At 43.2% G+C, this 26,194-nt stretch overlaps 2 protein-coding genes across 3 annotated transcripts; one reads left to right on the forward strand and one right to left on the reverse strand.

Annotated features, from left to right (window-relative positions):
• Positions 1 to 8,185: 8,185 nt before the first annotated feature.
• Positions 8,186 to 15,000, reverse strand: timm29 (translocase of inner mitochondrial membrane 29). 2 transcript variants are annotated; one of them, XM_039824134.1, is made up of 2 exons: positions 14,685 to 15,000; positions 8,186 to 9,204 (listed from the first exon to the last, which is right to left on the reverse strand). In XM_039824134.1, exons 1-2 carry the CDS (start codon positions 14,788 to 14,790, stop codon positions 8,528 to 8,530), a joined length of 783 nt encoding a protein of 260 aa, XP_039680068.1. In that variant the 5' UTR covers positions 14,791 to 15,000; the 3' UTR covers positions 8,186 to 8,527. The 2 variants fall into 2 exon arrangements, with proteins under 2 accessions (XP_039680068.1, XP_039680069.1); XM_039824135.1 differs by lacking the exon at positions 14,685 to 15,000 and adding an exon at positions 14,541 to 14,668.
• A 417-nt stretch (positions 15,001 to 15,417) lies between these two features.
• Positions 15,418 to 21,637, forward strand: yipf2 (Yip1 domain family, member 2). Its single transcript, XM_039824136.1, has 9 exons — positions 15,418 to 15,750; positions 15,955 to 16,020; positions 16,735 to 16,895; positions 17,881 to 17,961; positions 18,141 to 18,228; positions 18,860 to 18,976; positions 19,071 to 19,237; positions 19,564 to 19,746; positions 20,775 to 21,637. Exons 2-9 carry the CDS (start codon positions 15,990 to 15,992, stop codon positions 20,862 to 20,864), a joined length of 918 nt encoding a protein of 305 aa, XP_039680070.1. The 5' UTR covers positions 15,418 to 15,750; positions 15,955 to 15,989; the 3' UTR covers positions 20,865 to 21,637.
• The last annotated feature ends 4,557 nt before the right edge of the window (positions 21,638 to 26,194 follow it).

The raw sequence follows: 26,194 nt of genomic DNA on the forward strand, positions 1-26,194 counted from the left end.
TCCTAAAGTGTACAAACTACTACAGGTTGTAATCTTTAGGGTCATTGTATCACCCTTTATCACAAGTACTGTACCTGTCCCAAACCCACATGTACCAACATGTGTATTTCATGTCATGTGAAATGTGTTTTAACATGTGATGTCTTACATTTGATATGGGACATATCTGAAAATCTATGCATGTCCGTGTAGGCGTATTCATGTGGCCATAGGGCCACACGTAAAAATGGCCGCCACTCTGACCACCCTGCCATGTTGATTTGAATTGGAATGCCCTACTACTACTCATTCTATTTCTAAGGTTTATCCTGCAAAATATCTGAAATAAGTGGGTTTATCACACGTTGAAATGCCGTTTTACATTATATTGCATGTGAAATGTCTGAAAAACACATCTGCCAGCATCACATGAAATCATCTCATGGGAGATGGTGTTTCACATTTAATCAACTCGAGTGCCTGCTGGTGGATTTATCACATGTGAAATGTGCATCAACGCCATACATTTGAATTGAATTGATATTTTCGCATGTGATTTGTACATTTTAGATACGGATGATCTAAAAGTCACATGTAAAAATAAAAGTGCCTATGTCATGCAAGTGTATACATGTGAAATGATGTTTCCCATTTGACAAGCCTACATGTGGAATGTAGGCAAACGTGTGTTTCAAATGTGATATATGTGAAGTGGATGTTTAAAGGGGTGATAGAATGCAAAACTGATTTTACCTTGTCATAGTTGAATAATGACAGTTTAGTGGGTAACTAGGACATACATAGAACCTCTAAATCCCATTGACACCTCTTTTCTCTGCAAATCTCACTATTTGAAACTGCCTCTGAAAACGGGCGAATCTCAACGAGCCCCATAGTTGACGTCAACTATTGCGGCTCCTCCTCATTTGGCTCTAGTCTGTGTTTGTCACGCCCCAACATTATTATTACAATGCTATTTTACCATTAAATTCACTTCTGAGACTTTTTTATGCGAGAAATCAACTATGTAGAGGTCAAATATGGGCCGTTTTACGAAAATGTATGTCTAATTGCAAATTTTGTCCGACTGTGTGTCAGAGTTCAGAGGCCGGTGCTGCCTGTGTAGCTGCCTCGCCGCCCGACCTGCCTTCCTTCACAGAGCCCGGCCTGCTGGGAGGTAGATGGAGCTCAGTCACGGCTGGCAGCCCACAGCACTCCATACCCGCGCAAAGTCACCGTTTTGGGCTAATGGACTACGAAACGCCGCTGCTCTGACAGAGCTCCAGGGCCTGCAACTCCCCTCTTCCTGCTAGCTAAATGCCCGGTGTATGTGAGTGAGAGCGCGGTCAGCGAGCTTGTTACGCCAGCAATCTGTTACCACAGGTTCCAGTTACTCTTTTAATGTGTGTAATTATAATGTGTTGAGTTATTTAAACAAACGATTGGGGAAATAAACGCCGCTTGTCCATGAGTCTCATTGATAGAGCCTGCGGCTGGATGGAGCTCTATCAATGAGAGCTAGCTAGCCTCTTCTTAGAATTCCTCTGAAATTCACAAAAATTCATTAACTTGAAGGGACAGTCGCAGCTAACGAAACCCTTACAGTTCACAAATATTCATTAACTTGAAATCGGACACAGTTGTTAGCTTCATAAAACATTTAGTTAGATGTTGTATAAGTGTTGTGACGAAATTCAAACTGTAAAAATACTCGAATTACGACCAAAAATGAAGCTAACTAGCCGCAATCTGTACACATAGGATTGAAGGGAGAGTCGCAGCTAACGAAACTCTTACAGTTCACAAATATTCATTAACTTGAAATCGGACACCGTTGTTAGCTTTATAAGACATTTAGGTATGTTGTATAGCTAAGTGGCGTGACATGTGTGTAACATGTGGTAAGAGATTGCTGATGTAACAAGCTCGCTGACCGCGCTCTCACACACGGGCCATTTAGCTAGCAGGAAGAGAGGAGTTGCAGGCCCTGGAGCTCTGTCAGGGCAGCGGCGTTTGGTAGCTAGTCCATTAGCCCAAACGGTGACTTTGCGCGGGTATGAGGTGCTGTGGGCTGCCAGCCGTGCCGGAGCTCAATTGAACTCACAGCAGGCCGGGGTCTGTGGAGGAAGGCAGGCCGGGCGGCGAGGCAGCAACACAGGTAGCACCGGACGCTGAACTCCGACACACAGTTTAACCAAATTTGCAATTAGCCATCCATTTTCGTAAAACGGCCCATATTTGAGCTTTATATAGTTGATTTCTCGCATAAAAAAGTCTCAGAAGTGAATTTGGTAACGAAACATTGCAATGTCTGGAATATGAGCTTCTGTCGCGTCTCTAATGTGTGTGTATTGGGGATTCGCTCAACCAATCAGCACGCGTCTCTAATGCGTGTGTATGGCGATTCGCTCAACCAATCAGCGTGCATCTCTACATGTGTGTTCAGGGATAAAGCTCAACCAAGCAGCGCGCAGCTCATCTAAATATTCATGACCATACCATATTTGGAAGAAAAGCTCTTGTTACAAATAGGGCCAAAACACAGGGATGCATAAGGGCCAGAGCAACGAAGAAGGTAGAGGAGCTAGTTGATAGATTAAACTTTTGCCGTATCCGGATCGGCAAAACTCATCTTCCTTTTTAAGAATGACTTCAGTGCTGTTCTTTGTTCTTTTCTCAAAGAAAAGCTGAACTCAAAGTCTTCCAGAGGACCGCTGTTCCCAGCAGCAGCAGCCATAAGCCCCGCCCACCGACTCTATACACGATGTGATTGGCCTGACTAGAGTTTGGTTTTTCCAGCTCGCAAGTCAACGGACAGTGCCTAGACCCCCGTGGCTGCAAATTACATTTGCTGCCGCTAAGGTGCGTCTAGATTTCTAGGCTAACAGAGCACCTGAACGATGTTTTATTCTCCACATGATTTTACAAATAGTATCTATCAAGATGTGGGGAGTTGGTTTTACGTGTGTCTGTAGGTGAAAGTATCACATGCGAAAATGTTTGTTTTCATGTGACATCTTGCAACTCACATCTGCACGTAATATGTGAATTGATCACATGTGAAAGGGTGTTTCACTTGAGATAAATATGTGAAATGGGTCCGGCGTGTGCTAAATTCCTCTTAATCTGAAGGAATGCCCGAATGTATCTAGGAACAGGTTTTGCCTAAGACAAATCCTAAAGATCAGTTTAGCGCCACTTGGAAACGGACCGACCATTTCTTTAAAGATTACGAAAAGCCACAGTTTCACGTGGTCATGCTGGCTTTGTTTCACATAAAACAGCGTGTGTATTCTTCGATCCAGGCCGATCGTTCTGTTTGAAGCTGCTGGAACTATTCCGTTTACCATAACCTGTGGCTCAGCCAATTCATCGACAGTTACGAAAGCGTATTTTGTGTGGTTGGCGTCCATCGACACCACCCAAACACTGCTATGTTTACCTGTATTTTCATTCACACCATTCCTCATCCCCCTCCATCTTTTTCAATTTATCCCCCCTCTCCCTACATCGCCTTCCCTCCTTCCTTAGTTACATATTGATTAGGTCGCTCAGTGTGTGTGTGCGCATACATGCCTGGTCCTGCTATGGTCAACGAGGTCAACATGGTGGCCAGACAGACTTCCCCACCCCCTTCCTCTTTGTTGGGTTTACCCCCCCCCCGCCTTTCTCAGGGTTAGCGAGTGTAGTCGAGGTAAAGGAAGCGTTGAACGACAACGTCAGCATCCCTCATGAGCTCACCCTAAAAAGCTCAGCTTGATAGCAGCAGACAGAAAATAAACACACTGGCTTGCAATGTGTACCATGGAGTCACGTCACGAGCTGTTTGTGTGGCAAGAAGCTAGATGTATACAGTAGATAGATATATATACACACACTTTCCTTATTCCGTCCCCAAGTGAACAAGCCAAATCTCTAGAATTTTCTCCGGGAACGGAACCGTTAGGCGGAAGGAAGTTGCGATACCTTTGACCGATCTCCTCTGGCATCGGTCCATTAGTAGACGTAATAGGTCCTGTGCGTGTGTTTTTTTATTTCGGGGGCCTGTGCGTAACGTTTGAGTTTAAGTTTATTTTTGAAGGATCCCCATTGGCTGATGCCCTAGGCTGGCCAGCTGGTCTTCCTGCGGTCCAAAACAACCTTAAATTGGACCGTATTAAAAGATTTCATGACACGTACTGGAAAAGAAAAGACGCATGACAATCTAACCAATAGAAAACAAAATGACATGGAAGAAAAGGATCTAAAAAACTGAATTGCATCACACTATATTACACAACATGACACATGGGTTTGGAGCTAACATCTAGCTCACAAAGACAAAGAAGGAGAAATATTAATTACAACAAAAGAAAATAAGATATATCAAAGTAAAGGTGAGATCTGCGTTTCTTTTAAAAACTTGCCTTTCCTTCGATAAAAGTGTACTTGGGAGATTATTCCATGAAACAATTGCTCTTTAAATGACAATTTCCGGGCATTTGGCTACTGCTAATTGGTAATGTATATGTAATAACTAACAGAGTGGAAACAAAATGTAATTTCCCCTTGCGGGATCAATAAAGTACGTCCTAATCTTAAAGTCAAAAACAGGCATTCAGACATGTGCAAATGTTGCAGATTACTCTCTGAGGTCAGTCATGTGATGTCCCTCGCCTCACCAATCTTGTCTTGTTTTTTTTTCCAAACACCACCTGACGGTGACCGCCCCCGCTGACCCCCTCCGGCCGACAGACTGGCTGTCTGAGTGGAGGGGGGGGTGCCAGGATGGATGGGAGTGCCGGGGTCCATAGAGGTCACAAGGCAAAGATTGAGGGAGATGCACACAGAGGAAGCTTAAAAGGATGCAACCCAAGAGGTGGGGGGGGGCGACAGAGACAAAGCAGCAACACCATGGATTCAGCTTGGTTTTGGGACATTTTCACTCACTTACTGGTGAACATTAAAACACACTAAAACATGAACTGAAGTGGATAATCCCAATTAGGGCTGCTCGATTATGGGAGAAAAAAATAAATAAATCATAACCACAATTATGTTGGTCAATATTGAAATCACGATTATTTAACAGGATTCCTCATTGACTCTTGAAAAATTGTTGCATTTATTTAACTTATAAAAGTGTGAAACAGTTAAACAAATCAAGAGTCAAAGCACCTTGAACTGTAAAATTTCCCTTAATACTTTTCACTTTGAACGTTTCTGAATTCCCATTTAAATAAATAACCTGAAAAAATATATTCAAATGTTGGCTAAGTGAGTTTAGCCTTCGGGAGAGGCAAAAGTGCGCGGGTCAAGTGCGCGTGACATTCAGAACACGAGACAAGACAAAAACAATAAAAACAAGAGTTTACTTGCAAAACGTAATGTGCAAAATAATCGTTTTTTTTTATTTGGTCGCTAGGAGCTGAAATCCAAATCACGATCAAAATTGAATAATTCCAACCCTAATCCCAATGAAGCAAACCGCTATGATAGAAGAATAAAGAGAAGAATGTATGATGTTCATGCTAAATGACATTCATGCTAAATGATGATTATAAGTTTAATAGCAACCAATAGCCCCGCTGAGTCAGTCCATTCAATCCACCACTTTGGTCCCAATGGTAATATCTCAACTATGTTTAAAGCAATAGTGTGTAGTTTCTGTCTCGCCCATGACAAATTCTAAGTAATGACAACACCACTGTTCCCTCCCCCACGCAGTTGCTAGTAGCAAAGGAGGACATGGAGGATTAAAAAAAACACAATGGACTCTTCAGAAGAGGTCATTATCTTGACTAGAGTTTCTGTGGAGCTGATGGTCTTAATTAGCTTTGTAGCAACTCATTTGGCAACGGTGTGAATATAACGGACGTTCATTAATATCAAAAGGTTACGCACTAAAGCTTTTAGTGGCATGTAAACACACGTATGGCAACTGTGTACTTTGTTGAAATTTGGAGGCCAGTTTAGAATTAGAAACATATTGAGCTCAATGTAGAGCACTTGTTGCTGTAAGAAATAAATTGTGTATTGCACTTTATTTCTGTTCTGTTTCTTATGATCTGAAAACTGTGTACAGCGAGATTTTCTTTTGCTCTAGTTTATACTAAGTGTATTGCACTTTATTTTTATACAGTTCTGTAAGAAAAGAATCTCCCCAGCCCTTGTCACATGACCAATTCATGTTTCCATGATGACTATCCAAATTCTTTGCCTCAAGAGCCCAACATGTGTATTGTATTTGTATACGCAATTTGTTGCAAATAAAAACAAGTACAATTATTAATAAATGTGATGTATTTAAGGAGCTAAATTAAATGTGTTGTTCTATGCGAGCCAATATTTCTAAGCCGATTTTCTATCCTGTATTCTGATCAAATCCAATGACACATATAGCGACAGACAGCCATTCACACTTAAGGGCCATTGATAGTCAACAATTAACCTAACCTCTTCAGACTGGGAGAGGAAGCCAGCGCACTTGGAGAAAAGCCACGCTAACACGGGGGAGAACACGCAAACTCACATCAGATGGTGGCTAACTGCAGTTTGATTGTATGTACTCACTGTCCCATATTTATGAGGGGGGGGGGCGGCATCAGGGTCATTATTCACAATTAACTCACACACATACAAGTGAAATGCGCTCATACATACTACTGAAACGCTCTCATTTACTGAAATGAGAGCGTTTCAGTAGTGTATATGAGAGAGTTTCAGTATAGTATGTGAGTGTATATTTTTTTCAATGGTGCATATGAAGGCATTTCAGTAGTGTGTGTGTGTGTGTGTGTGTGTGTGTGTGTGTGTGTGTGTGTGTGTGTGTGTGTGTGTGTGTGTGTGTGTGTGTGTGTGTGTGTGTGTGTGTGTGTGAGGTATTTGTGAATAATGCCCCTGATGACCCCTCCCATCATATATATTAGTGTTTAATGGGATGTAAAATGGTGGTTCTTAAGCAACATCCAGTTCAATGGAGCGTGCTGGAGCTGGGCTCATACATTCTTTGGCATTACAGCCCCATCTGGTGGCTAAATCTTATCACACCACCAGTCCTAGAATCCAGTGGCAGTTAACTTGGCTCACTACTAAAAAAGAAAAAAAGCTCAGGCTGGCCCCTGACCTATGACTCCCTCCAGGTGACATGTGATAGCCCCTGCCAGTGAGTCAGATTAGTGACATCATGAGTCACCTTTGACCCCATTGTGGTTTAATGTCCGTCTCCCCCCCCCCACAGCTGGGTTGTCAGTCCAAGGGATCAGAGTCCCGGAGATTCCCTCATAGGGTATCTGTGGAACAAACTCAACAGCTAATGAATCTATGTCGTGTGCTGTAATACCACTTACACACTAACAAACAGTGTACAAAGGTATGGATATAATTTCAAAATCGTACAAAGTACATTTATGCTACTTTCTACTTCTGTTCTACCCCACTACATTTCAAAAGGAAAGCATTGTACTTGTCAGATTAAATAAACATATGATGAGCTTATAAAATACAGCCAGAGGCTCTAGGCCTTTTTGGCTGTGGCTAGTTGGAGCCCCTTGTCATGTTTCAAATGTCATTTTTTAGCAGTTCCACCCAAGAGACAGAGGATCGGTGTGTTACCTGAAGTTAGTTTGTACATAGATATGAGATTTGTGTGTTCGTGTATACACATTATAGGCTGTATGCTGTCACCTGTGTTCTCTCGAACGCCCAAGACAAATTTCTCCTAGGCAGACAACATTTCTGAAACAGGGCCCAGGTAGGTAGGTACTGTATTTGAATTACTTATATTTGCTTATCAAGGTTTATGAAACAAGGATAGGATGTTTACATGGCCCAAACACAACTGTGATAACCCAATTATACTCAAAAAACTAATGCCCATGTAAACACACTCAATGTGCCATTGTTGTATTGCTACCGCAGCTACAAATGGACTTCGGTTTATTTAATACATTGGAGGTAAACGTCCGAATGAAAGGAGTAGAGGCGTCTTTTTACATTTAAAGCCGGTGATGCGCTTACTGCTACTTTTCTACTTACTTTTAACTACGCCGCTGGGGACGCATGACGGCTGCCTCGCATATCCTGCGTCTGTTTGGTCCATTCGTGCACGAAGGAAAGTGGGTGCCTCAAAAAGTGGACAAATAGGCATCACACGTTGATATCTTTAAATCCCTGAAAGTGAAAAGCTGAAGGTCTGTATGATTAGGTTATTGAATGGTAAGACATATGCAGATGACTGACTGATTTATTGACACATGGTATAAATCATTTACATTACCTTTTTGTAATACAAAAAAAACAAAACAGGTGGGAATAAATAAAAACATAGCAAAGGAATAAGATCTTGAAGGGCTGCTTTTACTTTGACAAGAACAAAGCTGTGGAGGTTCCCCCCCTTCCTTGGCCGTTTGTGGTGGCAGTAAACAGTTGGGACAGTTCATAGCTGAAAATGGAAGCTAAAAGCGGTCTGCTGAATCCAACGCTGCATGTAAAATGAGAAGAACTACCCTGGTACAGTCCTCTAATCCAGCAGGTTTTTGCCGTGCAGTGTGAAATAGCCACGCAGCACTTACGCTTGAGTCTGTTCCTCTTTCAGTGCTTGCGTTTGGCCCTCTTCGCTGACACTCTCCTCCTTTCTGTCCACCGCATCAGGTTCTTTCTCCTCTTCCTCCATTGTCAGTGCTAACCACGACTCTTTGTGCAGCCTCTCGCTCCTTTCCACCTCCTGAACGCTGGGCGGCGACGTCGCCTGCATGTGCGGCGGCAGGTTCTTGAACTCGTCCTCGTTCACGTCAAAGTTCTTCATCTTTGAGTCCAGCACCCACCAGCGGCCGACGAAGCCCACATCCAGGATCCGCCGAGGGAGCTCCCTCCAGGGCACCGACAGGTTGGAGCACTGGGCTTCGTACAGCGTGGCGTCCGCGTCGTAGTCGGCGCTGTAGACCAGGGAGAGGAGACCCAGGCTGGCGTGGCGGAGCCGGCCCTCGTTGCGAAGCTTCACCAGGCTCTGCACGTGGCCGTCCGAGGTCCCGTTGCGGATCCACGGCGACAGCAGGCCCAGCTGGTTGGAGAACTCCAGCAGGGTGGCGTCAAAGGACGAGCGGTCGGGTTTTGTGTAGAAACAGGCCCAGGCCCCGCCCAGCAGAGTGGCGTACGCCGAGGCTTTGACCGGTCGCTCCCACGAGCCCACGACCACCTCCCGACATGCCTCTTTGTAGTCCGAGACCAGGCCGCGACACCACGAACCTAACGACACAGGGAAGGATGCAGCACAGGAAAGGACACTTAGCGTTCATTCACATCCGGCGGTCCGGGGATTGGCCGCAGAGTGGCGGCGTGGGACTGTCGCTGAAACGCCCCATCTGTGGGACGTCCTGTTGTGTTCCTTTAACCGCCCAATGTATCACAAGTAGACGTTACCTTTCACAATTATCGCTCTCCGTCTGTTTATAGATCTCAACCTTTCCGACCCCACCTAAAAGCAGCTTCATTTCACGAGGAACGAGATAACGAAGCGATGGAGAGACGGTGCTTTTGTCAGTCAGCTGATCCACTAACTCCTGGGCAGGGGAGTGCTTGCGTTTCGTTTTGTTAAAGCGTTCTTGTGGGTGCGAGGGAGGCAGCCATGTTTCCCAGTTTACTGTACGGGACTCTCACACCGCCTCAAAACCGACTGACAAGTCTGATCACCGATTAAACGGTTGGCCACCGCGGGGTGACGGCGGATTGCGTTTTTCAGAAAGTGGAATCCGACGCCGCTGCGTTTTTTCTCTCTCTCTCCATCAGGACCGCCACAGCGTGTGTGAATCCAGCATAGGTCTGCATTCACACAGCCTGCGTGGGCCGTCAGACAAAAAAATAAATAAATAAATACACCGGTCTTTCCATTCATTTTGAACGGGGCTAGTGTGTTTAGGGGGTTGCCGCAAGGGGGGGGGAGAAACGGAATCCGACGTCACGCTGCGGTGGCCAATCATGTAACCGGCAAACTAGTAACTACACTTGTCGGTTTTGAGGCGGTGTGAGCATCCCATACAGCAAACCGGAAACATCACCGCCTCCATCGCTGCCACGAGAATGTTTTTAAAACACCAAACACACTCACTCAACTGCCCAGGAGTTTGGTTATCAGCTGAACAACAAAGCACCGTCGATCCGTCTCTTTTCTTTCTCCGTGAAATGAAGCTGCCTTCAAGTGGGGTCGGAAGCGTCGAGATCTATAAACATTCTGACGGAAAAGGGCAACTGTGAAATATAAAGTCTCCTTGTGCTACATTGGGGGGGGGGGGGTTAAAGAACACAAAAGGCCGCCACACAAATGGTACGTTTCAGTGACCCTCCCACCACCGAACAACCCTGCTGCAAATCACTGAATCGCTTTTTTTGTTGTTGGTCTAAACGCAGCCTTAGTCCTGCCTGGTGGGAGATTTGTAAATGTATTAGTAAGTCCTTCTGAAAAGGGGAACTATGCAGGTTTTTTTAGCTTAATTTACCTTAACTGAACAGCTTTGGAGTCATTGGAATGGTTATAAGACTTTGATCAAGTTGAATGGTGGTCGTCTTGCTCCCCCGAGCGGAAAAACCACCCTTGCGACTTTGGGCCGGCGAGCCGATGTAACTAATTGCTTCACGGCACTGCACGCATACGTCCATTCAGGAACCGGCTAAAAAGGTAGCGATGGACTTTTTCACACTATCGTCATGGCTGAGCCGGCTAAAAAGAAGCAGAAAGCTATGAAAGCGTTGTCGGAGGAACAGAGAAAGAGGAAACGGCAGACGGACCGAGGGAGGAGTCAGCCACGAGTAAACATAGGAGCTGCCCAATATCTATTCTGAAGCTGTAGGGGGCTCTATAGAGAAACCTGCCAGCAAAAAGAGAGAAAACAGCCAAGAAATGGCCAAAACTGCATAGCGCCCCTTTACATTCTTACTAACTACTAGCTAGTTTCAAACTAGTGATTTACTAAATTGGTTTGCAGTATTAAACCTGAAGACTTTAGGAATGTCAGCGGTCCAGACACATCTGTAGTGTCCAATTAAAAGCAATCAACCGTGTTACCATGAAGTCCCTGTAGCCTCGCAAGCTGTAACATAACTGCCTTACTTTTAAAGGGTTTATCTAAATGATAAACTCAACTGCTAATCCTTTGTTCGTGTAGTTAACACTTTGTTTATTTCTATCATCACACATGGAGAAACATGGGTTTCAGAGTGAGTAGTATTCATGTAGTTAAGAACAAGTGGGAAATATTAATGAATGCTAATCTAATAAACACTACTATTTTAGCAACTTATGTAGTCGGACGTTATTGTCATTTGTCATTTCTAAGTTATATTCTGTTGTTTGTGTGAAAGGCAATTCAAAACCCTCTGGCTTTAACTCATTAAACAGCATTTAGAAGTATCAGGTTAGATATGACAAACATATTTCATACTACCTGTTTCTGTCCAACCTAAACGTTAGCTTTGCCAGTTGGTTAGCCATGAAACAGTTGCTGGGTGTAAATATTTAGTAACAACTAATCTCTACGTAAGAACTAGTTTGTGTCGTGCAACCTGTTCTAATTTAGCCATTCGTAAATCTCCACTTAACTAAACACTTATGTTAGAACTAGGCTAAAGCTGTGTTCCAAACAGTTCCCTATCACGGAAACAGTGCACTCTAAAGTTTTTTCGCCAAACAGTGGAAATGTAATCTGTAACAGTGTTTCCTCTATGTTGATTTTATAGTGGCGGCCCACCATGGCAAAATTTCTGCCACCACGGTATCAGAAATAGGGCTGTACAAAAACATTTAGTCGCGGTTGCCTTTTAAATGATCCTGCCGCTCACATTTCAATTTAACAACAAGTAGAACTATTCAGAGGTTATTGGGCCCGTCCAGTTTTACTCCACATACTGTTGTGTTGATGGAGTTTATTGTTCAAACTTGGGGGTTGTTGTTCAGACAGACCTGCCCCCACGGCTAAAAAAAAAAAAAAAAAATCCTAAAGGAAACACTGTGTAACATTCATGTATATACACAACCTTTTACTCTGCTTGCTTGGTTTGAGGGTCGTATTAGAAGTATTTTTGTTTCGGTTTGTTTACATGATGCTGGGCGCGCCCGCCTCTGGCACACAAATGACCGCACATCTACTGACGCACAGATACTTTAAGCGAGTGTCCGAAATCTCTAATTTAACACTTACTGAGCAGATGTGATATGAACGGAAGTGAAGGGTAGATTCTCATAACCCTTAAATTGCCCCCCCGACTCTACTCCAGCTGTTTGGGCGGAGTTAGCAACCCTTTCAGCTGCACGGCTTCCAGGAAGGCCTGCTGTTGTGTTTCCTCTGCTATAGCTCCTCTGTGATCCCTCCTCGGGGCAGAAATAAGGGCTTTGAGACGGCCTTCACCGAGGAGGGACAGAACAACTTCCGGTGTGGTGTGTCCCTAGTGGCTTATAAACTAACTGGTTTCCTGTATATAGTGTTTACCTAACAGCAGCAGCTGTTGCCTGCCTCACTCGCCAGATTCGTCACACAATCACAAACATATTACTGCCGATTCTGAAATACCTTCCCAGATCTACTGCGGCGAATATGATGGTATGAGTGAGCACTACATCACAGCCACATACAAAAAAGAAATTTTCGATCTCCCTAGGGCAAAAGCATACATCATCGGTAACAGCCGCTCTATGCCGTGAGCTACGAGGCTCACGGTTCTCCTGCTTCCAGTCCCGCATTAATTAACTAGGGTAACATCCAGGTATCATGTTATGTCTTGGGTTGATCTGAAACAACTGGTTACCTGGTAGGCTGGATACCCAAACGTATTTATCACGCAGCTACAGTTATGTTGACCACTAGCCTACAGCAGAGCCCCCTACAACACTACACAGGCCTACGACTGATAAATAACTTGAAATAGTGACGCTCCAACGCAAATAAAACTGTAAACATACACAATTGCCGAGCCAGCCACTGAGCCAGGAAAAGTCAAATACAAATGGTAATATTCTACCCACAAGTTCTGAAGGTAAAGCTTCATTTTGTGTAAGCGCATACATACACACTATATATATATATATATATATATATATATATATATATATATATATATATATATATATATATATATGCCAAATGTGCTTGCAATACAGCGTTATTTGAGCTTTGCTCTGAATTAACCATGTTTAATGTGTCTCTATGGAATGATTCTATCCAAAGCGATGTTCTAATCAAACTCCAACACAGGAACGCAATTTAAATTATTTTAAAAGGAGCTTATTATTGAGCTCAGGCGACATGTTTCTCTCTGGGATGAATAAGTGCGCCCCTTCGTGGACCAAATACAACACTGCCTGAGCCCAGGGTAACAAGATGTTTTAGCTTTTCATGTGGCTCAGTGTTAGCAATTGTGTATTTTGACAGTATTGTCCGAGTTATGTCAGAGTTATATCGCCACTGTTTAAAAGTATGCATTAGTCATGTGTGTGATGTTGTAGGTGGGCTGTAATGTAGTGGTAATATAGCAGAGAGAAAAGAATCAGGATAAATACGATTGTGTATTTTCTAAGAGTAACTGTTTTATACAGTCTATGAAAGTAACCAGTTGTCTCAGACCAAACCAAAACCAACTGTTACCTGGATGCTGACGTGGTTATTAATACCTTACTGGTAGCAGAAATCAAGGAGTGTTTGAGTAGCTCGCAGCGTAGAGCTGTAGACGTGAAAAAAATCTTTTTGCTCTTGACTGGATCAAAACCAGCTCGACGCAAACTTGCAATGACTGTATTTTGTTTGATTTATTTTTTGTCGGTGGCTGTGATGTAGTGCTAACTTATAACAATCATATTCGCTGCAGTAGATATGAAATGCGACCCAAAAATCGCCAGTGACATGTTTGTGATTGTCTGACGAATCTGGTGAAAGAGGCAGGCTACAACTGCTGCTGTTAGGTAAACACAATATACGGAAACCAGATAGTTTGGTAACCAGTAGGGACACAGCACCGGTTCAGCCGAGGACCGAGTCGAGGAGCTACAGAACTTTTTCACGGGCAGACATGTCTGACATGTCATAGTAGGAAAAGCATAGTTTTATTCAAAACCATTAATGATGGCTGCATTCCACTTAGGAGAGGTCCTGGTATTGGGCATGCTGACTCACTGAAATAGCTTACTGGGACACTTGATGGAATTGAGCCATCATTAAGGTTATCAATTTCAGCTGTGCTTTTCCTACTATGACAAGTCAAAATGTCTGCTGTGAAAAAAGGTCCATCAAATAAGAGTTATGAGATCCAGCCACTGTTCGTGGAGAACAAAAAAAAGAACAGGACACTAATTGCTAATTTGGTTTCCAAAATGTTGGTTGTTGGCCAAATAACAAGCTATGCAAAAGCCAGTATTACCTGTGTTGTTGTAGTCGATGTCATTGTAAGTGAGGGCCGCCCCTCAATGATCTTTCGAGTTTAAATAAAGGTTGAATGAACTGCTGGGGTTATTAAGTGGTATGCAAACATGGAATAACTACACTAGCAACATTATAAAAAAAAGCACCAAGTTACAACAGTAATACAAAAATATTGTTTACCTTCTACAAACACCATATGACCAGTGAATTGGGCAGCAGGTTAAACTAATGTCAATGTATGTCGAAAGCTAGCTAACGTTAGCGGTTTCCCCTGTGTAACCTTATTAGCTAAACTAACTAACGCTAGCGAACTCCGTTTCTCACCCGCTTTACTGTTTTTCAGCCTTTCCCATCTGCTGCTTGTGACCGGAGCTGCTGCCGTTTCTGCCGCCGCGCAGAACATCCTCCTCGCCACACGCAACGAAGCCATTTCAACGGGTTTATTTATTCACTCGTGCGGTCACCTTCACGCACAAGAAACATGCTGGCTGTCAAGAAGACAGCTCACATGGAGCCAAAATGGCGCACCCGAAGGTGACTCGTTTTTAATCTTCCGACAGAAAACTCTACACGCAAACGTTCCGCTTGCTGTCCCTTGAACTGTATATTATATTAACAGTCTATGCTTGAACACTTAACCCCGCACTGTACATCCGGTAAGCGATATTTCTTTTCCCACTATGGCCACGCCAAGACCCGCCCTTCAATAGCATTCACACACTACTATTGGCCAGGCTTCAATGCTTACTCCCCCTATCCCCTGACCAATCCCATAACCCCAACCAATCGAGCTGCTTTGTAGGGCGAGTCTTGGCGTGGCCATAGTGAGATTCGCAATTTTGCATCCGGTAAACCAGATTACTGTATTGGTAACACATTAATGAAAATATATATTTTATGAATTGTAAATACATTCAATGTGTCTCATAACTGTGCATTACACAGTATGCTACATTTCTTCATATGTGTGTGTTGTGTTTTTTATTGTTTATCAACAAACAAAAAAAAGAAGGCGAAGCTGGATCACGTGACTGCTTTGTTTACGTGGTGACGTGTCCCGGAACTACGTTCTAGCATTTACAGCTTACAGCTTTTATAGACTGTCTATGCTTACAGACTGCTTACAGACAGCAGTTGCGCTCCTTATGAAAGACTGACGTTAGCAGCGCATGACTAGCTAGTAGTTTATTAAACCTCTAGGGACTGTGTCATATACTTACGTTAGCTAACATTCGCATCTTCAAACAAATGAGAAACATGAGCGCCTGTGTGGACATAGCCTAACGTTAGCTTAGATAGTGTTAGCTAGCTGTCACAGCTTTGTGGCCCCTGTCTGACACGCCATCATCATCCTGATCACCACCGGGGACATCCTGCTGCCTGCGGACAGGTTGGTTTAATCTTTGCTGGTCACTACTCAAGAGTACAAAGTTAAGGGCAGAATGGTAACATGTTACTTGGGGACTTTTGGGGATCGCTGAACATTGAAGTGTATACGTAAAAGAACTTGATAGGTGAGCTTGCTGTTGCTGTTTGATCTGTAAAGAGATGATGTATCAGGCAGGTATGTGAACATGTGTCCATCTTCTCCCAGGTCTTGCATGAGGTTGCCGTTTGATCACTGAAGCAATGGCCAGTCCTAATGATCTACAATTCCAAGGTAAAGACTGTGTCATTTTAAATGAACCACTCTGCTGTAGCGTTTTGTCTGTTTTAATTCTCCATCTGTCCGGCTTTGCTCTGTCCTTCCCTCCATTCCCTTCCTGTCATTCCTAGACCGATAGATGCACGGTTAAGGGTTTTTAAGCTAAATGTTTGGGGCCTTTTTTTATAGGCAAAGTGTAAATTATGTATTTATGTTATGAAATGTAAATATATCTTAAATCAAAATGTATTTTTTACCAGGTGTACAAGGATTGTGGACAGTGTGACTGAATGGAAATAATTACAATGCGTTTGTAGCCCTACTACAGACTATATTTGGATTGGATATATTCCATGATATAGGTTAATGATGAATTGTATGTTATGGTGCTTTGTTAACAAGACCTCCAGTTAACACAGATCCAATATTTAAACTAGATGGTGAATGGTAAAAAAATAAATAAAAGTCCTGGTGTAAAACGGTGGTGATGCAGTCACTAACAGAATAACAATACAAGGGCGTGTTTTTTTGGACAAAGACTTCAGTAAGTGATGGTCCTGCTCCTCTTAACAGTAAAGGGCTGAATTTAGGGCTAGTTTACATACACATCTCTGCTGATTGGGTGTCACCTGTGACACAGCCACTAAACGGGAGAAAACATTCCTCTGGGGCCCGTTGTAGCATCACCACTATTACTAACTGCCTGTGTTTGTTGATGCTTGCGTGCAGAGTTTGAGGAAGCGGCGGAGCTGTTGTCTGCGGACCCGGGGGCCTCCACGCTCAGCATGTCTGCCTCAAACACCAGCACTCCAGCAGCAGCAACGGTAGGAGGGGAGGATGTGAAACTAGACCTCTCGGAGGATGAGGAGGGCCGGGAGGAGAGCTCAGAGGTGAGTTAAGTATCTGTGTTGACGTATGTCACCTAGGGGGTGTAACGATTAGGGCTGGGGGTATCGTTGAAACTTTTTCGATACCAATACCGTGACTTCGATACCGGTTCCTAAACGATCCTTTTTTTTTTTTTTTATTCCAATTTTATACAACAAAAAGAAATTACAAAATTACACATTACGGTACAAATGTTTTAATATATTTTGTAGCTCCTACTACGTGAGCCCCGTCTTCTCTGTGTAACGTAGAGTTTTTCCTGCGTGCCTCTACGATGTGTAACGTTAGACAGCCAATCGCAAACAATATGAGATCTTGTCGGAAGCATGCTGCATGCTGATTGGCTGACTGACACGGATGAGATTTACTCCTTAGGTATTGAAATTGGATCTTGAATGACGAGGCATTTTTTGATACTCGATACTATAGAGGCAATTCGGTCGGTGCCTAAAAAGTACTGAATTGGGTACCCAGCCCTAGTGACGATACATCGATCTAGATCGACATAGCGATTCGATCCTTAAAGATCCAATATTACATCGATACGTGAAAATATCGATACGTATCGTCATCTTTAAGATGCGCCTTTATTTTGAAATTCCCACTTTCCCATTTTTATTCTTTTTATTAAAAAAAGAGCGGTTTGTTTTTAACTTAAATGTCTGGAAGAGCTTAGTAATGAAACTGTCAAGTCATGTTTTAGTTGCTTTTTTTTTAAATAAATATAAATGTAACTGATTGTGTCAAATGATCTCATGTATCGTCTCGTACGGGTCGCAGGGCCATGAATTGAACATAATCGAAATGGTATCATGGCAGACTTTGTGATATCAGTAAATATTGTATCGTCTAAAGAATTGATATAATATAAATTGTGATTAAACAAGTGATTTCCACCGCTAATGTCACCATTGCACAGGTTCCCACAAAGTCTTGATGTTTTCAGTGGACAGCAGCTGAAAGATGTCTGTGTGTTTGTGTGTCCAGCTATTAGGAGGACAGAAACCAAGTGGTGGCTTCTGGACCTTTGAGTACTATCAGTCCTTCTTCAACGTGGACACAGTGCAGGTACGAGCCCCTCCCCTCTCTACAACTATGCTCTTTATACAGCTGCAGTTGTTACTGACCAACGGATACAAGACATTCTTTGTGATAAACCAAGCTCAGAGACATACATGTACGTATTTCATCGTGACATTGACTTTTAGGCTGTTCTTTTTGCTTGACACCCCCATCATGTGATGCAGGTTCTGGACAGAGTTAAGGGCTCAGTGATGCCATTACCTGGAAGAAACTTTGTCAAACACCACCTTAGGAGTAACCCAGATCTGTATGGTAAGCACATTGAGATCTTAAACGTATTATATTCTTCATTCTCTTTTAGTATTCTTCATTTTCTCTACATTTAAAGAGCCTCTGTTCAGATGGCGTATGTGCTATTAAAGCTAGATGTCTAGTTGTGCGTTGTGGCGTGTGTAGCCGAGTCGTAGGCTGCGCTAGTTGGCATGCATCTCCCCCCCCAAAAAAAAAAAAAATGGAACCACACGCCTGGTCTGCAGCGGCTACGGAGAAGTGTGATTGGTCAGCTGTCGGCTGCTTGTGTTTTTCTTTTACCCGTTCCTGATGCCCGTTGGAGATTGTTGGGAGTGATCAATCTCAAAATGTCAGAAAATGGTAAAAAAAAAGTGGATCAGTGTTTCGCAAAGCCCAAGATGACGTCCTCAAACGTCTTGTTTTGTCCACAACTCAAAGATATCCAGTTAACTGTCACAGCGGAGAGAAGAAACTAGAAAATAGTCACATTTAACAAGCTAGAATTAGAATTTTTACAATGTTTCTTAAAAACTAACTCAAATCAATTAGCGTCTTTAGTTTAAGTTAGGTCATCAAAGCACTCACTCAAAGTCTTTGTGTAGGGTAATATAATTGTGTGTTTGTTTGTGTGTGTGCATGCGTGTGCGTGCAGGTCCATTCTGGATCTGTGTGACTCTGGTGTTCTCGGTAGCGATCAGCGGGAACTTGTCCACCTTCCTCAGCGAGCTGGGAAACCCCTCGTACCACTACAGACCACAGTTCCACAGAGGTGAGTCCCCCACGAGGCTCTTCTTCGATCAACCGGAAACCACTTTGGCTCAGTTTTACCGAGTCATGCTGACTCTGCTCTCTGCTAACAACAGTGACCATAGCTGCAGTAGTGATCTTCATGTACGCCTGGCTGGTGCCGATCGGCGTCTGGGGTTTCCTGACCTGGCGGCAAGGGGCCGAGAGGCAGATCGGAGGCTATTCCTTCCTGGAGACGGTGTGTGTCTACGGCTACTCCCTCTCCATCTATATCCCCACCTCGGTGAGTCCATCGTGCACGTCAGGGGTCACAGTGGTCTCGCTTTGCCAGACCCCTCCTCCGCAGCGCCGCGGAGGAGGGGTCTGGCTAGTCCACACAGCATTCGGGGATGGGAGCGGAACGTGCTCTGGTTTATCGGCATTTCTTTAAACCAATCACAATAGTCAGAGCCACGGTGCCGCTGCAAAATAGCCTCGGGAAGGCACTTGTTTTGGTGGAACGAACCACTTAGTCGGAATATTGTCTTTAAGGGCAAAAAAAAAAAAAAACGTAATAATATGTGCATGTAAACCTAGTCAGTGAACAACATGTAACCCTGTCATCTCCAGGTTCTCTGGATCATTCCATTTGAGTGGTTGCGCTGGACACTGATCCTGGTTGCCATGGTGATCTCCGGCTCCGTCCTGGTCCTCACCTTTTGGCCTGTTGTCCGGGAGGACACCAAGGCGATGGCGGTGGCGACAGTTGTGACCATCTTGGTTCTGCACACGCTGCTGGCCGTCGGCTGCAAGGTTAGTGAGCTCCTTGGATTGGCCCTCGTAATAGTTCGTAGGCTGTACCAACTGTACCGAAAAGTTGCCTATTATCAAACTTTATATATTTTTTGCAAGTTAGGCTAGACGGTGTGCGGGAGCTTTCTTTGCAGGCTGTACTGAATACCATTTTTTTTTTTGAGCTTCGAAGCTTTTGTTCTTTTCAACAGCGAATATCCAAAGCTTCAGTAGCCACGGCAGCGGCGGGGGAAACCTATTTTTCCGACAGCACCTAAAGGCGACTTAGGAAAAAGAGAGAAAATAAAATGCGATGAAGCGACTGCTTTTGTCACTGCAGGACACAGTCATCCTGCAGTTACACAAACTCCTGGGCAGTTCAGTGCTTGTTCGGTTTTGTTACCTTCGTACCTTTTTTTTTTTACTTAAATGTTACGGGACTCGCACGAGTCTGATAGCCGCCGGTTAACGTTACTCGATTGTCCACCGCAGGGTGACGTCGGGTTGCTTTTCTCTAAAAGTTGATTCGGACGTAACTTTTTGGCGCAGGCATTCAAAACAAACGGGAAGAGCTGCGTTCTTCCCGGACTGTGTGACGAGTGACGACCGACGTCGCGTTTGTGAAATGAATGCTCCGCCAGCCAGCGCCTCGCCGTATTGGCATTATGCACGGTCGTACTAGCTTTACCTTTTATGACATCGCCTCGAAAACGACGCCAGGCTGCTACAGTATAACCACACAGACCTCTACACACATCAGACTGCTCACTCGTAACTCAACATTTCTCCGTTCTTGGTTGAGCTGGACAACAGCGCTGCATAAATATAAATTAGCCAGCGGCTAGCGGGAAATTAGCAAGCAGCTTAATCCCGACAAAACACCACAGTAAATGTCAGCCTGCATGCACGTTTAAAACAAAATTCGAATCCCAAAATTGAAAATCAAATACCTGGCCATTCGAAGAACATTCACATATTCGGATCCAGCCCTAATCAGCTGTACACATTCAACCTTGACGGACTAGTACACGTTTTCTCTTTTCTTTCAGATGTACTTCTTCCAGATGGCGGTCCATGTACCGACAACGGCCCCTACAAGCCACCCGGTTCCCATAACCATGGCCACCAAAGCCTACTGACCAATAGGAAGGAGGAGAGAGAGGAAATGAAGGATGTCTCTGTCGTGTTAGGAATCACACGCAGATATTAAACCATGTATAGACAGGCGGGCGGGTTTAGGCAATGTTGATTATTGCCATTGTGTCATCTGTTCAATTCTCTGTGTGTGATGAAAGCGCTGGGATGGCTGCGTGTCATCGTTTGTCCAATGGATCCTGAGGTGGTTCTACTCCGACCGAACTAGCACTTAGTCCACTGCAATAATTGTACATTTCTACTGTGATGTTTCAGGTAGTGGTGCATCTCATCAGTCTAGCATGGCTTCCTTAACGCTGCGATTCCCCCGTGAAGATTCAAACGCGAGTTTAAAAGAGACGTACTCATCCCTTCTAAACTGAATACAATCCCGAAACTAACCGCTACCGATCGTTCCTTCTTAGGGGGTATCAGATGGACAACACTTGTAGAAAAGAGTTACACCAGGCTGTGGCATCGAGTCAGCACTTGTTAATTGGATAAATTCATCATTTGTTTGCAACAAAAGGTGCTTCTCCGAGAAAGTGATGACAAAGCAGTTTGTGAAATTGTGCCCCCCTCTCTAAAGTTGTTTAAACTTACATTTGTGAGGGCGGTAAAACTAGGGGCTGCCGCCATGATTATTTTTGCTTAAATGAAGCTGATGATTATTTTTTGTTATCGTTTAGTTCATAAAGGAACAGAAAAAAAACTGTCTTAACCCTTGTGTTGACTCTGGGTCAAATTGACCCGTTTTCAACTTTTGTTTTATATCAGAAAATACGGGACGTAGAAATAAGCGCTGAAAATGTGTAGAAGAAAAATTTAACAATTTAAAACACTGGAAAAAAACAAACTGTGAAAAAAAGGCGTCGAAAAATAAGTTTTTTTTTTCAAGGTTGACTGGAAGACAACACAAGGGTTAAAGGGGACTTTACATGGTTTGTTTGAACCGCTCCAAATCTAGAAGAATCTGCTAATTTAAGTTATTTAACATCCGATCATTTAAGCTATATAATGTAGGTGACTACAAGGCTAGAACTAATGTGTGAACTTTTTTTTATTTATTTTTTTTGCCCTTCCAATTGTGTTTCCATTGCACAGCACAGACATGTTTCTGTCACATGTCAAAAAGCATTCCAAGAAACGGGCCAATTGCCATCCCATTTGGGTAGATGCTAGATTGGATCCGCTAGGACAAAGGATGTGCCTTGTGGCCCGCCTTATTTTGCCTCCGATTGGCTTACCCTTGGATTCTTACACTAACCAATCCCCACTCCATATACCTAAACCTAGTCTCGCGTTGCCAGACCTTCCTCCACGGCGCTGCGGAGGAGGGTCGGGCGAGTCCACACAGCATTCCGGGATGGGAGAAAAAACGTGCTCTGGTTTATTGGCATTTCTTTAAACCAATCACAATCGTCTTGGGCGGTGCTAAGCGCAGGACGGTGCTGCTGCAAAATAGCCGTGGGAAGGAACTTGTCAACACGTGTACGTTCAAAAGTTGATTTGGCCGTGCAACAGAAAGCTCAGATTGGACAGATGGTCTAGCTAGCTGTCTGGATTTACCCTGCAGAGATCTGAGGAGCAGTTAACCATAGTCCTCAGAAATCCACCTGAGTTTACATTTACAACACAAAGAAAGAGGAAGGTAACTGGCATCCGGCCCAAATGAGGGACATCCGGCACATTTTCTGGCGGCACCGGAGCAATCCCGGAAGTGGAACGTCGTGGATATAGACTAACCTAAACCTGACCATGTCGACACTTCTAGCAGATCCGATCTAGATCATTTGTTTTCCCATGTAATGTTAGTCAAGAGCCGTCATAAAAACTCTGGTTTCTGACTAAATAAGGAATGACATTCTCACGAGCTTCAGCTGTACTTTTTGTTCAATGCTAATTAGCAAATGTTAGCATGTGAACATGCCCAGCTAAGAAGAACATAATACCTACAAACCTAAACACTACTACTAAACTGTCAGCATGTTAGCATTTTTAGTATGCTGAAGTTAACATTAGCTCAGTTGCACAGCCGCACCGAGTGGCTGAAGACCCCTAAGTCTCAGTGCTTGATAACTGACATGTCGTCAATTAACCAATTAGCCTACTACAGGAAGGAAGCCATTCCAGACGGTAGTGCAGGCTTATGAATGCGTTCCAATCATAGACTGTAATGAACTTAGACCGGAGACGGGCTCCTGCTGATGACACCACTCCTGCCTGTAAGAAACACAAAGTGACTCCAGTTGCTGTAATTGCATTTAGGAGTTGTTGTAAATTGAGAAATAGGTTTATGTCTGCAGAACTATTTATTCCCTACTGTAATGGTGTTTAGGGATTTTTGTTAATAAAGTTAAGAGTGCTTCATCCCGTGTCTCATCGTTATTGAATGACTACAGTCACCGTTATCGATGACATCGCATGCCACGGCTCCATGGTATTTCCAGTATGATGTCAAGCACTTTATTTGGGTTACCTACAGCAGTGGGAGAAGTATTCAGATCCTTAAGTAAAAGCAGTAATATCACACTGTAGAAATACTCTGTTATAAGTAAAAGTCCTGCATTGAAAATGTTACTTGAGTAAAAGTATGTAAGTACCATCAGGAAAATGTACTTCAAGTATTAAAATGCAGAAAAATCCTCACATTTTAGAAACTGGAAACGATCCAAACTGTTCTGTCAATCAACTAAGTGTTTAATCTGCTAATCGTTTCAGCTGGACTTGTAGGCCATTCTAAATGTTGGGTAGATTATTTATAATAAAACATTGTATTTTGTAAACTACATGTGTTCTGTGTGCAAAAATCTTAATTTGTAAAGTAACTAAAGCTGTCGGATGAATGTAGTGGAGTAAAAAGTACAATATTTCTTTCTGAAATGTAGCGGAGTAGAACGTGCAATGAAAAGAAAAGACTACAGTAAAGTACAAGTACCTGAAATTTGTACTTAAGTACAGTACCTAGTTACATTCCACTGGTTACCTACAGCCCAAAAAATAAGACAGAACAGCTGTAAAGGGAACAAATCAGAATTTTCAGAAGTTTCAGAAGCCATGACGCAAATCATTTTCCATTTGTAATCATGTTATCTCAAGATAGACTTTTTTTTAAGCAGAAAAAACATTCCGCTTAAAGGGTAACTACCTTTTTTTTCAACCTGGCCCCTATTTCCCTATGTTTTTGTGTCTAAGTGACTGATTGGGAACAACAATCTTTGACATTGGTCCAGTATTAAAGTTTTTTTACAATTGCTAACACACTAAAATGACATGCATAGCACAATTATTTAAACTCACACAATGACTACGTTTACAAGCTGTCAATTTTCGGGTTATGGTCGGGTTAAGGTCACTATTCGGGTTTCTGAAACATTCGGAATAACCCGTTTACATGCGTGAGCAGAGAGAGTTACTCCTGTATACATGGAATTTGTAATCAATTGGCAATATCTCAATGTACTCTCAATACTTTTCGGTCACCTTCTTATAAATCTCACTATCTCGGTACTTTCTGCTGTCCACAAAAGACATTATATTCATGGTTTTCACCACACTAATAAAGAAATTTGTTTCCTCCTCGCTCCAAAAGTGTGGTGCTGTGCTGCGTCTCGCCATGTTTACCTCTACTTCTTGTTTACTTCCGGTATACTGCGCGCAGGTTTTCTGGCGCATACAAGAAGTTCCTCTACTCAAAAGACCAAGATTCCTTGCGAATAGAACATGCGCAGAACACAAATCAATGTTCCTTTTGATGGGGATATGCTGATACGCGTTTACATGACCAAAATTTCGGGTTAGAAAAGGGGTAACCCAGGGATCATTTTCGGGTTTTTAAAAACAGGAATATGAGCATATTCGTGTTTTTGCCAGTGTTTATATGGCCGTGCGCGACCGGGTTATTGCTAATATTCCGGTTTTTAACGGGTTATTGGCTGCTTGTAAGCGTAGTCACAGAGAGCAAAACCTCTTCTCAAGTCTCCAAAAGTCTAAACACATTTTCTGCTTTAAACACATTTTGAAATTCAAAATGGCACTTTTTAAATGCACTGAACACTGTTCTCTGCATAAGACACAACAATCTGACAGCAAGTCACCTGTTTGCCATTTCAAAACACTGCCATTCAAAATTACACTACATGAGCTAATTGGCCAACATAAGCTCCACCTGGCCAAACACCTCAATGCTTAATTGTTACCACTTCAATCAGGAAGTAAGCACTATAAAAAGACCACATGTGCACCTTTAGGTTTTTTACAACAACTATGGAAGACATTGCAGAGAGAGGAAGAGGACGAGGGAGGGTAAGAATACAAGGGGGAGGAAGAGTGAGAGGTAGGGGTAGAGCTGGTAGAGGAGTTCATGGCCAAAGAAGACAACAACTTTCAAATGAAATCAGAGCTGATCATGTCATCAACCATGGGCTGACAATGCGAGAGGCTGGACAGAGAGTGCAGCCCAACTTGAGCAGTTTTACTTTCGCCTCTGTCATCCGGACATTTAGACTGAAGCACAGGTATGTAACCAAAATTTCTTTCACACTATGTAGTACACCCCATTTCATAGTGTATCAGTTGGGTGACACCTGTTTACTTCATGAATGGCTGATGTCATACACTACAAGTTTCCTGTACAATTTACTCTACTGTTGGGGAAATATATTTAGGCTGCATTGTCCAAGATCGATCGATCTATCTATCTATGAGATGCAACCATGGTGGAGGAAGGGGCCAAATGTTCACCAGGGAGCAGGAAGATGCCATTGTAAACTTGGTTTTGGAAAATAATGAAAATCAGATTACAAGAAATTCAAAGCCACATCATCCAGGACAACACCATATTCAACGAGTCCGTCTGTCCACATTGGCTCGCATTCTCAAGCGAAACCAAATCAGAATGAAACAACTTTATAAGGTGCCGTTTGAGAGAAACCCTCAAAAGTAACAAAGAGCTCAGACCAGGGACGGACTGACAATCTGTGCGTTCTGGAAAAGTCCAGAACGGCCGTCCAACCTACGGCCGTCGGCACAAAAAAAGTCTATTAAAGCGATATTAACAGCCAACAGCAGGGGGCGCAAATACAATCACTTATATGCTAAGTGTAAAAACTGAAGAAGAAGAGTCGGCATACATCATTAGACGTGAGTTAATTTCACATCAGCAATACTGGTAAATGCCAGGAGCAGGAAACCCTACGGGCTACCTTTATCCCTATTTTAGCGAATTGCATGTTGTCCGCTCAACATGAGCATGTGCATCATGATTATGAAAATGAGGTTACACTTTACTTTAAGTTTTCTACATAAGAGTGACATGACACTGTCATGAATACAT

This window comes from Perca fluviatilis, chromosome 15 (assembly GCF_010015445.1).
Source record: "Perca fluviatilis chromosome 15, GENO_Pfluv_1.0, whole genome shotgun sequence".
Classification (NCBI taxonomy): domain Eukaryota; kingdom Metazoa; phylum Chordata; class Actinopteri; order Perciformes; family Percidae; genus Perca; species Perca fluviatilis.

Bases quoted from the DNA above. Each gene is read 5' to 3' on its own strand.
- timm29 (XM_039824134.1), bottom strand. From the start codon at position 14,790: ATGGCTTCGTTGCGTGTGGCGAGGAGGATGTTCTGCGCGGCGGCAGAA. The intron at 9,205-14,684 runs GTGAGAAACGGA...CTGTGTCGTTAG, and splicing joins GCTGAAAAACAGTAAAGCGG to GTTCGTGGTGTCGCGGCCTG.
- yipf2 (XM_039824136.1), top strand. From the start codon at position 15,990: ATGGCCAGTCCTAATGATCTACAATTCCAAG. The intron at 17,962-18,140 runs GTACGAGCCCCT...CATGTGATGCAG, and splicing joins TCAACGTGGACACAGTGCAG to GTTCTGGACAGAGTTAAGGG. The intron at 18,229-18,859 runs GTAAGCACATTG...GTGTGCGTGCAG, and splicing joins GAGTAACCCAGATCTGTATG to GTCCATTCTGGATCTGTGTG.